This window comes from Stegastes partitus, unplaced genomic scaffold, assembly GCF_000690725.1.
Source record: "Stegastes partitus isolate 25-593 unplaced genomic scaffold, Stegastes_partitus-1.0.2 Scaffold374, whole genome shotgun sequence".
Taxonomy (NCBI): Eukaryota; Metazoa; Chordata; class Actinopteri; family Pomacentridae; genus Stegastes; species Stegastes partitus.
This window is the reverse complement of record NW_007578105.1, coordinates 384,711-397,210: the sequence shown is the minus strand read 5'-3', so window position 1 is coordinate 397,210 and position 12,500 is coordinate 384,711. Positions and strand designations below refer to the sequence as shown.

At 41.2% G+C, this 12,500-nt stretch overlaps 1 protein-coding gene and 1 non-coding gene across 4 annotated transcripts in view; one reads left to right on the top strand and one right to left on the bottom strand.

Annotated features, from left to right (window-relative positions):
• Nucleotides 1-12,100, top strand: part of itgb6 (integrin, beta 6) — a 14,119-nt gene extending 2,019 nt beyond the window's left edge. The window contains exons 2-16 of one of the 3 annotated variants that reach the window (XM_008284825.1): nt 1,441-1,510; nt 1,867-1,946; nt 2,152-2,350; nt 2,447-2,693; nt 2,839-3,004; nt 3,119-3,280; nt 3,383-3,478; nt 3,734-3,823; nt 5,137-5,271; nt 7,323-7,740; nt 7,820-8,042; nt 8,530-8,624; nt 10,546-10,662; nt 10,755-10,921; nt 11,481-12,100. In XM_008284825.1, coding sequence (XP_008283047.1) covers nt 1,456-1,510; nt 1,867-1,946; nt 2,152-2,350; nt 2,447-2,693; nt 2,839-3,004; nt 3,119-3,280; nt 3,383-3,478; nt 3,734-3,823; nt 5,137-5,271; nt 7,323-7,740; nt 7,820-8,042; nt 8,530-8,624; nt 10,546-10,662; nt 10,755-10,921; nt 11,481-11,579 — 2,349 coding nt within the window. In that variant the 5' untranslated portion in view covers nt 1,441-1,455 and the 3' untranslated portion in view covers nt 11,580-12,100. Of the gene's footprint in view, nt 1-1,293; nt 1,511-1,863; nt 1,947-2,151; nt 2,351-2,446; nt 2,694-2,838; nt 3,005-3,118; nt 3,281-3,382; nt 3,479-3,733; nt 3,824-5,136; nt 5,272-7,322; nt 7,741-7,819; nt 8,043-8,529; nt 8,625-10,545; nt 10,663-10,754; nt 10,922-11,480 lie in introns of those variants that run through there. The other 2 variants (XM_008284824.1, XM_008284823.1) reach the window with 2 other exon arrangements.
• On the bottom strand, nt 7,100-7,171 carry trnam-cau (transfer RNA methionine (anticodon CAU)). The gene has a single exon. It is a non-coding gene; the product is annotated as a tRNA-Met (tRNA).
• Nucleotides 12,101-12,500: the final 400 nt, after the last annotated feature.

Here is a 12,500-nt window from a genome sequence, read left to right as displayed (position 1 = left end):
ATCTGTCTAATATAGACAAATCAATACAGTGGAGGGTGAAGCACCCAGATCGTTAACTGAAGTAAAAGTACCACTACAATAATAATGTATTCATTCAAATTCTACTTTAGTCAAACTACACAACAGCAGCATGTACAGAAGTAGATTACTCAAGACGACGCAGATATAGTGTTAAATGTTAAGATTGCTGATATGTTACTGTGTAAAACCAGCATTTTACACCTGCTGGAGATGGAGCTATTTTATATACCTGTACAGCTGGGTAGTTTAGTCCAGTGGTTCCAAACCTGGAGGTTAGGTCCCTTTAAAGGATCACAAAATAAAACTGAAGGGCCAAAGGGTGGAAAATACGAAAACATCTTCTACACATGTACATTTATATACACATTACTTTTCTCTATAACTTTGGCTTTGTTGTTTGTGAAATATCAAATAATTTCCCCAGTTGAAATGAAATCCCCTGATGTTATATTGTTTTGATTGAACTGATAACAACCTGTTGACATCTGAAGGAGACGGAGAGCCCAAACAACATGTTGCTTTTATTCAGGTCATACTCCAGAGAGGAAAACACCAGCTTGCTCTCTAACATTACTCTTTACCATTGAGTAGCGTATAGTAGCAGTAGTAGAACATTTCTAACTGTAATCTACATGTAGCTGAAAAAATGAAACAATCTGTCTGTAATCTAGAGGAATAAATGTAAATGTTTTTTTTTCCTTAACCCTATTCAGGACTCATGTTGCCATACCTAGAAGGTCTTTCTACGTAAAGAATGTGCGCAAAATATTTGTTGGTATTCATTCTAGTCTTTTATGTTATGCTAAATAAGTTTTCTGATAAGTTGATATATTTTTGGTTCCAAATGCATGATAAATGTCCCTCTTTTTATATATATAAAAAATATATAAAAATCTTCAAAAATAAAAAAATATACCTGTCACCTAAACCAAATGGCCTGGGATCCAAAAGACCCCAAAAGCCCTGAATAGGGTGAATAGGCTTAGGATAGATTATAATGACCTGGATGACTGAGAATCCACACAGACCTTATATGCTTTATACTGTTTATCTAAAATCCCCCCTATATTGACATACTCTGTTACAGTCATGCATGCAGCAGCAACACCTGATTCATTCTGAGTAAACATGACACACAAAAATCTGCATGCATGGGTTTGATTTCCTCTTGTGACCGCCTCGCTCCGGCTCACCTGGACGGATGTGGACATAAAAGGCAGTGCAGGTAAAGGCAGCCTCACCTCCTCTTCCTCTTCCTCCTCCTCCTCCTCCTCCATCCAGGTAATGCGGCACGGCAGCGCTCTCCTCTCTCGTCTGTTCTCGGCTGTGGAGAGGAGGCATGCCGCTGGATATGTTTACCTCCTGCAAATATGAAAAGAACTTGAAATATTCTTCTTTTTTCTCTTTCTTCCCGACCAGTAACCTCACGGACTAATGGGGCTTATACTGCTGAGCCTGATTCTCCGGTACTGGATCAACACCGTGGAGGGTAAGCTGCACGTTTGTTCGGTTTAAAAAAAAAAAAAAAAAAAAGAAAAGAAAAATCAAGGAGCGCACGTTTTGTAATGTGCAAACTAAGAGTATGAATCACTCAAGAGCAAGTCATCAATGCTGTGTTGGCATTCACTTGTTACCGTATTTTATTTTGAAAAACGGGTTTAATCAAATGTATTGGGTTTACTGCACTTTTTCATGATAATGAACATAGTTATACATGTTAATTAATAAATCACTGAGTCAAAAATGTTTTACTTCCTCTCTGGAGAGACTTTTGAATTATCAGCAAACTCTGGTCGGTGTTTACAAGTACACTGTAACTGTGCTCTGGGTTCATGTGTGCAGCAGGATCATGTTCAGCTGGCAGCGCTGTGACTTGTGACCAGTGTCTGCGGCTCAGTCCTCACTGTGCCTGGTGCACGCAGGAGGTAAGCAACCAGGGATTGCATGTACGAAACCACGACATGTAAACACATGACTGTCATGCATTCAAAAATATAGGATTTTAGGGCACAGATTAGCAATATGTCATTTTTGCAGGAGTGGGTCAAATGCAGATACGCTTTATGGCATGCTGTAAAACAATCTCAGAGTTCCACTTGTAAACAGCTCGATTTTTCCTTCGCATCTCAGAATTTCACAGACTGGTTTTCAGTCACCGAAAGATGTGACACACTGGATATCTTACTAGAAAAGGGATGCGCAAGAGGCCAGCTCGAGTTCCCCGTCTCCAAAGAACAAATCCTCCAGGATCAGCCACTTGGGAAGAAGACGGTCAATGCCAACAGCACTCAGATCTCCCCGCAGAAAATTGCCCTCAAGCTGCGACCTGGTATGGAGTCCAAACTATTTCAAATCGTTGATCTTCTTCCAGATGTGGTTCCTCATTATCAGGCAGAAACAAAGTGATTTGTCCTATTTTTCACAGGCAGCCAGGTGACTTTCCAGGTTAAGGTTCAGCACACAGAGGACTATCCTGTGGACATCTACTACCTGATGGACCTGTCAGCGTCCATGTATGATGATCTGGAGATGATCAAAGACTTGGGCTCCACTCTGTCTAAAGAGATGGCCCACCTCACCAGCAAATTTCGAATGGGCTTTGGCTCTTTTGTGGAGAAGCCTGTGCTGCCGTTCATCAAGATCACAGAAGAAGAGCTGGCCAACCCCTGCAGGTAACACAGTAAACATGAAAACATGACCAGAGGTTTCAACAACATCCTCTTGCTCTGAGGCTGGAAATTTGAGTAATGTCACGTGGTTCCTCAGAGAATCTTACTTTTCAAATGCTTGTTTTTGTTTTTTTCTGGTGTGCTACAGTGAGGTTGGCGTAACCTGCCTGCCAGCGTTTGGCTACAAACACGTATTGTCCCTGACGAGCAGCATTGAAAAATTCAACGAGATAATCGCCATGCAACAAGTATCTGCAAATGTTGATGATCCCGAGTGCGGGTTTGATGCCGTCATGCAAGCAGCAGTTTGTGGGGTAAGATTTAGCTTTTGTATATTCGAAAAGCTGTAACCTTAGATGTTAGTTTGTGATTCTGCCTTGTGAACTTTACGTTTTGATCAGTCAGTGCAATCGTTTGTCTCCTGATAGGACAAGATCGGTTGGAGGAATGACTCGATGCGATTGCTGGTGTTTGTCAGTGATGAGGACTCACACTTTGGGATGGACAGTAAGATGGCCGGAATTGTGATTCCCAATGACGGGCAGTGTCACCTGGATGCCAACAATGAATACTCCATGTCCACAGTGCAGGTAAACCCTTTGAGGTTATCATATAGTTTACATTGTGCAGTAAAAGGTTTTCCATTTTCTTCATTGAAACCACTGATGATCTTTGCTTTTTGTGTCTTTCAGGAGTATCCAACTCTCGGTCAGCTGGTTGATAAGGTGGTGGAGAACAACATCTTGCTGATATTTGCAGTGACAGAACAGCAGAAGCACAACTACAAGGTAACTCCTCCTTCCTATAAAGTTGTTGTTGAAGTCCCGACTAGAAAACAACAAAAAATGTGCCAGAATTTGTGGGAGTTTACCGATGTTAGCATATTTATCTATTGAGCTGCATTCAAACCTGTTAGAACTAGTCTGCTTTTCTTCACCACTTTTTTTCTTCACTTTTCTTTGTATTTGGGACTGTGAGCCAAGTCTGCCCATATTTATAACAGTGACTTTGCTGTTTATCAGTTTGTTTTCTTTTCCACTCAGAACTATGCAAATCTCATACCTGGCGCCACAGTTGGAGTGCTGGCGACAGATTCGCGGAACATCCTGGAGCTGATTGTAACAGCATACAAAGTAAATAAACAGTCTTCGCCGATCTGGATGTGCCGGTAGGCCGAGTGTGCCGGCATCAGTCACGAGAAATAAGCCAGAAAACACCTGCCATTGTAAAAACAGTGAAAAGAAAAAAGGAACTTTGTGCTTTTGGTGAAGTTTCTTTGACAAAATGCTTTATGCTTGAGCCACAAACACATACAGATGAACATAGAGCTTGCATGAGCTAAGCTTCTGTACTTAATCATTCACACATGACAGCCAATAGACAGTATCTCTACTTTCTACATTCTCCCTCGTTCTCTTGCTTTTCCTCTTTCATTCTTCCCCCTTTCACATTTTTCCCTCTGCCACCCGGTTCCTTTGCATCAGCATGTTTGACAGCAAGTCCCTGCTTGTCCCATCTGTTTGATCTCCTCGCCTCTCTGCCTCTGACTTACTCTTTCTTCCTCACTCTCTATCTCTTTCTGTCTTCGTCGATCTCTGTACGTCTCTCTCTTGCACTGCGTTGTTTCTTTAGAATCCCCCCCCCAGGCAGCGGTGACTGTCGGTGGGGGTGCAGTCCTCTAATTACTTCATCAGTTACGTCTTTCACACCCACATTTAGTCTCTGCCACGTAAACCACACCAAGAGAGGAGTCCCTGTTATCACACTGATTGTAGATGTGGTGCTTTGAGGAAATGCAACACAAACAGGAGGATATTTAGTGATGCTACACAGATGATTAGTATTTATACTTACCTGCAATTTTGGCTTAAAGTTTTGTGGATAGATATTCAAACCACCCCACTTTGACTATGCTGCAGCATATTTACTGAATAACACTGCTTGAATCTGTTTTAGCTACATAATCTATGTTCAGTTGGGTGTATCCCATAAATGCTCCTGTTTTTTTTTCTCCACCTTAGCAACACTGAAGTACAATTGCAGGCCTACAGGGAACACACAGTTAACCCTGTGTTAGCACCCAGACACTCTGTCACAGAGTTCATTAGTCAGTCAAATACAGTCTTTTCTCCAGCTGAGGTTAGCTGTCACTCTTTCCTCAGGTGCTTTGTGCAGCCCAGCACACCTGGGACGATGACTCACCCAAAAAGAGAGAATTAGATAGGAGGTTTCAAACGGTGTCGGCACGTTACAGGTCAGCGCAGGGTGAAAGTATAATTGCAGAGCCTTGGAAATCCCACTTCATGATAACACAGGTCACTATATGTCTACATTTGATAGTTAGGTCTTTGTGAGTTTTGAAGAGAAAAACCTTCTGTTCAGTAACAAGCTGTGTTGCTTTTCCATGCAGCCTGCTGTAACATAGTCTATATGAACTGTTTTCCAGGAACTGCGTTCAGAGATTGAACTCGAGGCCCTCGGAGACACAGAGGAGCTGCAGATGTCCTTCACAACAATCTGCCCAAATGGGACTGTCCTCCCTGATCTAAAACGCTGCTCCAGCATCAAACCGGGAGAGACGGTCAGTTGTTTCAGCTTTAAATTGCTTTCTTCTTTGTTTGTGACTCACAAAGGGAAGTGCAGTTCAAAGAGGCAACTGACAAACTAATGAGACAGATAAGACAGTGAACAGACAGGAAAACAATTCTAGACCCCAAATATTGAAAAAAGCATAGGGATATAGATATTATATGGAGATTAAATTGTGAACACAAATTATTAAAGTAAAAGAAAATACAAACAATAAAAACTTTTCAAAAAACCCATTCCGGCTCATAGATCCTTACAGACAGGCTGTTCTTTCTGCTGAAAACATAAACGCTAAACGGTGCCTCACTATTTTTTTTGTCCTGCACTTTAGATAAATTAAAAGAGAGAATTTACTACATACATTACAGGCATTTAGAGTAAACTAGAAAAGTAAGTTAGTGTAGGATCTTGCAGTGCTTTAAAAACTAGTAACAGAATTTTGAAAACAGTGTTAAAACTGACAGCAACCTCTTCAGAAATGCAAATACATGTCATTTGTGTTCTCCTGCATCTGTTACATTTGGTTTATGCTGCTCAAAAATCGTGAGGTCTTCACCTTCACCTTCACTACCACTATGTTCAGTGCTGTGAGACGACGTGTTGTTGTAAACTGCGCTATACATAAAAATACATTGAATTGAAAAACAGATGTAATAGTCACACTATAGCAATGTTCATCAACGATATTCAATTCATACATGAAAGTTTACCTTTAAACCAAATCTTTTCTTAATGTACGTCTCAAAAGGCATCCCCAAATGTAACCACCTTTCAAACTGCAAGGCCAAGCAGCCGAGGGCTTTATGGATGAGATACAACTGAGAAAGTTTTAATATAGAATAACTCTCTTTACTATTATCACCAGACCAGAGTGAGATTTAAAATCCAGCAACAGTTGACGCTTTAATTTTGCCAAGCTAAAACTCTAAATTAGAGAATACAAAGCAGCCTCAGAACAATGAGTCAGTAAACGTGGATTTTATTGAACCTGTTCTTAGCTGCGAGTCTGCTAAATTTAATGCAACCTTTAGTCATAGTCTGTTGACTAATTGTGTTTGTCAATGCAACTTTTAGGCCATTTTCTCCCTATGAACCTCAGCACATGAAGGTGTCTTTTCTCTCTATTTTATCTGGAGATGCAGCAATTAGTTGATTAATAAAGATAGTAAAATGTAAGAAATATAGTTGGATAGTTGATAATTGATTCATCGTTTTAGTCATTTTTCATGCAATATTATCAAATATTTTCTTGTCACAACTTCCCAATGATGAGGATTGGCTGTTTTTTCTGTCTTAGATTATTGTATTTATAGAACAGGAAAGTAAATGTTTTTCTGTTGTGAAGTTTGATGAGATAAAACGAGCAATTTGACGACCTTGGGCTATTGGAACTTCTTTTTCTTTCTTTTTTTTCTATTTTCAAATTAATTATCAATATAATATGTAGAAATATAAATGAATTCATTTATTAAGAAAATAATCTACGAGTTAATCAACAATGGAAACAGTCACAAGTTGTAGCACTAATTTTAATTTTCACTTAACTGGATTGTTTTCGTAGTAAAAAAGTTGATGGAAGTCTTGAATATCTGTCTTGCTGCCAATAGAATCTATGAAAAAGGCCAAAACCATTGACTTTGCACTGTAGTTTTTAGCCAGTGTTACACAAATTGGATTAAGTTGTGATTTGTTGGGAATATTATCAGAGGTGTATGTATTAATACATGTGGATTTAGGGTTTTACGGCACCTGCCCAGCTAGAATTTGTTGTCAATTCTAAAATATGTTCTCCTCAACAACATTCCCAAAACATGCTGACATAGCAGAGGATGGTTTCGATCCATCGACCTCTGGGTTATGGGCCCAGCACGCTTCCGCTGCGCCACTCTGCTGTTGATCAGTGCATGCACTGTATAATCCAGTGCATCAGAGGAGCTCATTTACTTGGTTTAAATCTCTGCAGCATAGAGATTTCACAGGCAAACTTATAACCCTCTGTTCATGGTTGCTTTTTTCCTGAGTTTTCTCTTCTCTACTCTTCAGGTTGTGTTCAATGTGTCCGTGGAGCTTCCAGGATGCCTGTCAGGGATCCGGCACTTCTCCCTCAAACCGGTGGGCTTACAGGACAGCTTGGAGGTGGAGCTGGAGTCTCTGTGCTCCTGCGAGTGCCAGCAGTCTCCTGAAGTAAACAGCAGTCAGTGCACCAAGGGCCAGGGGGCTTTCCAGTGCGGCGTGTGCGTGTGTCAGCCGGGGTTCCTGGGAGCACAGTGTGAATGCAATGAGGAGAGCGCTTTGTTGAGCAATTGCCTGGCAAACAATGAGTCTGAGATATGCAACGGTCAGGGGCAGTGCTACTGTGGACAGTGTGTGTGTCACGCATCCAGCTTTGGCCGCATCTACGGATCATACTGCGAGTGTGACAATTATTCCTGTGTTCGCTTCCGCGGGGAGCTCTGCGGAGGTGAGTAACTCAGTATGAATCCGTATGAGTTATTCACATCGTGGTGAGACTCTTTTGTTGAAAGATATTGTATTTGCAGGTCATGGAGTGTGTGACTGCGGGGAGTGTCACTGTGAAAGCGGCTGGACGGGGGAGTATTGTAACTGCAGCAGCAGCACTGAGGCGTGCGCATCGGAGGATGGCATCCTCTGCAGTGGCAGGGGGAAATGTGAGTGCGGCCACTGTGTCTGCTCTGTAGCTGGAGCATCAGGGGACAAGTGTGAGAAGTGTCCAACGTGTGGAGACGCCTGCAGCTCCGCAAGGTGAGAACACACTTCACTCCTTTCGGCTGAAAACAGGTGTAATCTAGAGGATGTTTTTCAGCTTTACCTCTGTAATTGCTGTTTCTTTACCAAAGAGATATAAAATGTTGTCGCCTTCTGCCACACGATCCGTCTGTTCTCTGGAGTTCAGGCATATCAGGTTCTGGACCCCTTGTTCGCATGTGTCTACACCTTCCATGTAACATCAAAAGACACCAATGTCCCCAACACGGCACTAAGAGATTTCCTTTCCTCCATTGTAAAGCAGCTGTCAGGGCTGTTGCCATTTGATACCACTGTTACAGGGCAGGCTGGTGATGGAGAGCGGGTGAAGCCTTGGGAAAAGGCTGATAAGTGACCGACACTGTGATTCCTGTGTGCACCCTGTGTCAGTGACTGAAGCCTCATTAAACTTTAGCTTCCCAAGGGCTGCCGTGTCACCGCAGAGGAAAACCTGACCTCCTGTTTCTGCGTGTTTTAACACCAGGGCCTGTGTGGAGTGCCATCTTCAAGATAAGGACGATATTGAGTCGTGCGATCAGAGGTGCAGCATTCCTAAAATTTCCATCAACACAACAGCAGGTAAAGGACTCCCTAATGTACAGAGAACCAACAGGGCTGCTTTGCTCTCAGCTCAGTAGTTAAGTTTTCTAATTCAGTGATGGCTGCCAAACACATGTTGTCATCCGTTTTGTTCTCTCACTCGCACGCAAACACTATCTCCTGTGTGTCTCTTTCAATTTTACTGTATAGTAAAGTGCTTTCAAGTGCAAGTTGGAACCTTCAAGTCAAGAAATGGCTAAAAAAAAAAAAAAGGACTTTTGTAATGCAAAAAAAAAAAACCCAAGACCAACTCCCATGTTAGGTTACTGTTTATACAAGCTGAGGAGTGCAATGTGTTTTGACATCATGACTTGAATGTCAAGATTAACAGCGGGGAGGGGCGCTGCTATGGCTCACCTGGTTGAGCTGGCGTCCCATGTATAGGGGCTACAGTCCCCGATGTGGAGGGCATGAGTTCGAATCCTGCTCATGGCCCTTTTCCACAGGTCCTTCCCCTATTCTTCTCTCCCACTTTCCTGTCTCTCTCTCTCACTGCACTATCAAATAAAGGCAAAAAGGCCAAAAAAATAACTTAAAAAAAAAAAAAAAGATTGACAGGAGGGAATTTACAAAACAGTCCCTGCTTGCAACTGCCACCGTGACACAATGATATGACAGACAGCAGATAAACAAACTCAGTGTTTTTCTGCTGGGAACGGTTACCAAGCAGGATGTCGAGCAGGTTTCATGTCTATGCAAGTTGACCTTCATTAGTCATGCATATTAAATCGGTGGAGGTAAACAGTCAAAAAACATATAGAAAAACCAGTTGTATGGCGGTGCATTTTTTTTTTTGTCTTTTACTACTTCTATAACGATATTCCACCAACCATAAATCTTTATTTTTCACTCTAAGACGCAGATCTTTTGACCTGTTTGACCAATAGAAGCTTTAAAAATGCTGAATATGGTGCCAGTCAGAGGCATACTTTATGAGAAAAAAAACATTAAATGACATTTTTTGCATTTATGGCTAATATTTTAACATGCATTGAGCATGTATGGTTGATGAAACCACCCTGTAAGTAATCCCAACTGAAGAAGTTATATAATATTGTTACAGGGCTAAAAGAAAAATTGTGGTTTTTCCAACTCATAATTTTAGAAAAAGCAATACCATAAGCAATCATATTTTGTACCTGTTTTTGAGTTCTGTTTTCATTCATTCTAAATTTGTTAGCAAAGAGTAAAAACATACTATCTTCTTACAATTAAATTAAAAAAGAAGTTTCAGGCTTTGATGCACTGGATTAAATCAGCATTTTTCCTTGCTGGGAAACCTCCATCCATTTTTCCAACATATGCACTTGTTTGCATGGTCACCTGCCTGCACTGTAAATGCTTGTTGTCACCAGAGTTTGTCCTCTCAGTTCAGTGTTTTTGATCCGGGTATCAACACACAATCACGCTAAGTTTCAGCATTGGGTCAGTGATTTGGAGGAATGCTGACCTCTGTCGACTCGGGTGTCTCTCTGAAGTCTGTACCCCCCCCTCCCCACACTAACACTACACCATCCATGTCCTTTTGGGTAATGCGGGACAATGGGGAACATATTATTTACCTTGTTGTACAGGCACAGCTATTGTAGTGCATGTGAATAGCCAAAGGACCTGGTCTTCCTTTATAGAAGAGTTGATTTTAAACTCGCCGCACTTGTGCAAGCCGAGAGGTATATCTGATTATCACGGAGGATTTTCAGGCTTCAGATGTGAAATACAATGGCGTGGTCCACACACATGAACACACACCAGATTGTAGTCTTTGATATGGAAATCACACTGACAGCACAACAGAGAAGAGTATATCCTTTTACATTCTCAGCACAATGTCAAAAGGGAAGATGATACATGATATATTCTCTGCCTTCTTATGGATATGTATGTTCGCGGTTGTTCTCAGATTATGACAAGAGCCCTTCTATGCCATGCACGCTCATGATGGAAGATGAGTGCTGGATGTCATTTCACGTGCTACAAGATGAGACGGGGACCACTGCCTACAATCTGCAGATTTACGGTGAGCTTTACAACAACACGGAAAACAAATACAAACAAAAAAGGAAGTTTTTGCGGGAGTCTCATCTCACCTCATCCTCTGTTCGGTCTCAGGATGCCCGGAGCCTCCCAACATCCCCATGATTATTCTGGGGGTCTCGCTATCTGTCGTGTGCATCGGCCTCATCCTGCTGGCTGTGTGGAAGGTGCTGGTGTCAGTCCACGATCGAAAAGAGGTGGCCAAGTTCGAGGCTGAGAGGGCAAAGGCGAAATGGCAGTCGGTAAGAATAATAAGTTGTTAAAAGGATTGATACAGCTTATTCTTCAGTGCCAGAGACCTTTAAAGTTGTTCTGCAAACATACTGTGTTTTTTTAATTGAGATCAGTTTAGGAGTTGTGAAGCCAAATTATGTATTCGACATTTAGTTTGGTAAAAATATTCAGACAGAAAAATGTAAACAGATGAGAGGGGGGAAAGAAAGAAAGGGGTGAGGATACAAGGAATCTAGGAAAGGAATTGTCATACTTTGAGTCTTTCGGCCGAATTGAGACTCTCCTCTAACGTCTGCGGCCTTTTCTACAATGAAATGCATGTATTTGTGATTTGTTATTGAAATTACCAGTTCAAGTGAAAAGGCAACAGGCCTAAGAATTAAAATGATGCTTGGAACTGGAGCAATATATAGAAGCAGACGAGTACATGGTTGGTTTGGAAGTTTTCCTAGAAATTGTTGACTAGAATGACAGCATAGAACATCCCAGCCTCAGTGTATCTGCAGCAATATTTTTAACAGCCTCCTTGTCTTTGTGTTTTATTTTCTGTTTGTCTTCTCTTCTCAGGGGACCAACCCTCTGTTCAAAAGCTCCACGTCCACATTCAAAAATGTAACTTATAAAAACACAGAGAGAGAAAAGATTATTACAGTGGATCACTACTGACGATAAACTGGATGTCGATGCAAACCAACGTCTGAGTGCACTTCAGTGTGAGTGTTTGTGTGCGTGCTTGTTGTTTGTGTGTGTTTGTAAGTGTGAGACAGCGAGAGAAACTTTTGTACTAAACTAGTTTTTGTATGAATCTCTGTGTTGATTCAGAGACGTTAGAACACAGTAGACAACACTGTGAACAGACACTACATGATGAATTTGCTGCTGTAAAAGTGCACTGCCGTTGTACTGTTAAACACTGAACTTTTATGTTGCATGACGCCACACAAGTGCTTGTGTACTGCAACATGCAGCCTTTAAAGGAGGGGTCTACATTACGAGTGGTCTACTACTGAAAAAAACTTTATTGAAATGTATGTAAATATACGGGTGTATGATATGTTTTTTAAAACATTGTGTTTGTTGTTTTATTATAAAGCAAGGCTGAGCCTTCAATGTTAATAACTTGATGTTTTGGGTTTTTTAGTGGCATATGGCACATAAATAAAATGGAACTTTGACTTATTGTGAAAGATTCTTTTGGTATTCCGAGTTAACTGTCATTTACACTGTAGGCCTCAAAGATATTAGATAAGACTGATTTTATTTGGCACTAACAAGTCCAATTTAAAGTTTATTTTGTTTACAGTGGGACAGTGGCATTGCTGCCTTTACAGGGTAGTGGTAAAATAAATAAAAATAAAAAAAGTAAATGCATTCACTTAAGAACTGTACGAAGGTGCTTCACTTGATTTCCATTTTCTCCTATTCAAGTCAAGGCTAGGGTACTTTTTGTGTGTGCCTATGTGTAATTTGACAACTTGCAAAGCTATATATAAATACAAGACTATCTGTGCAGAGTACTGCAGTGTATTTTGTAGCCTTGTCTTCAGAGGGGTTATGTGGTAAAATCCAGTTGTAACACATTCCATC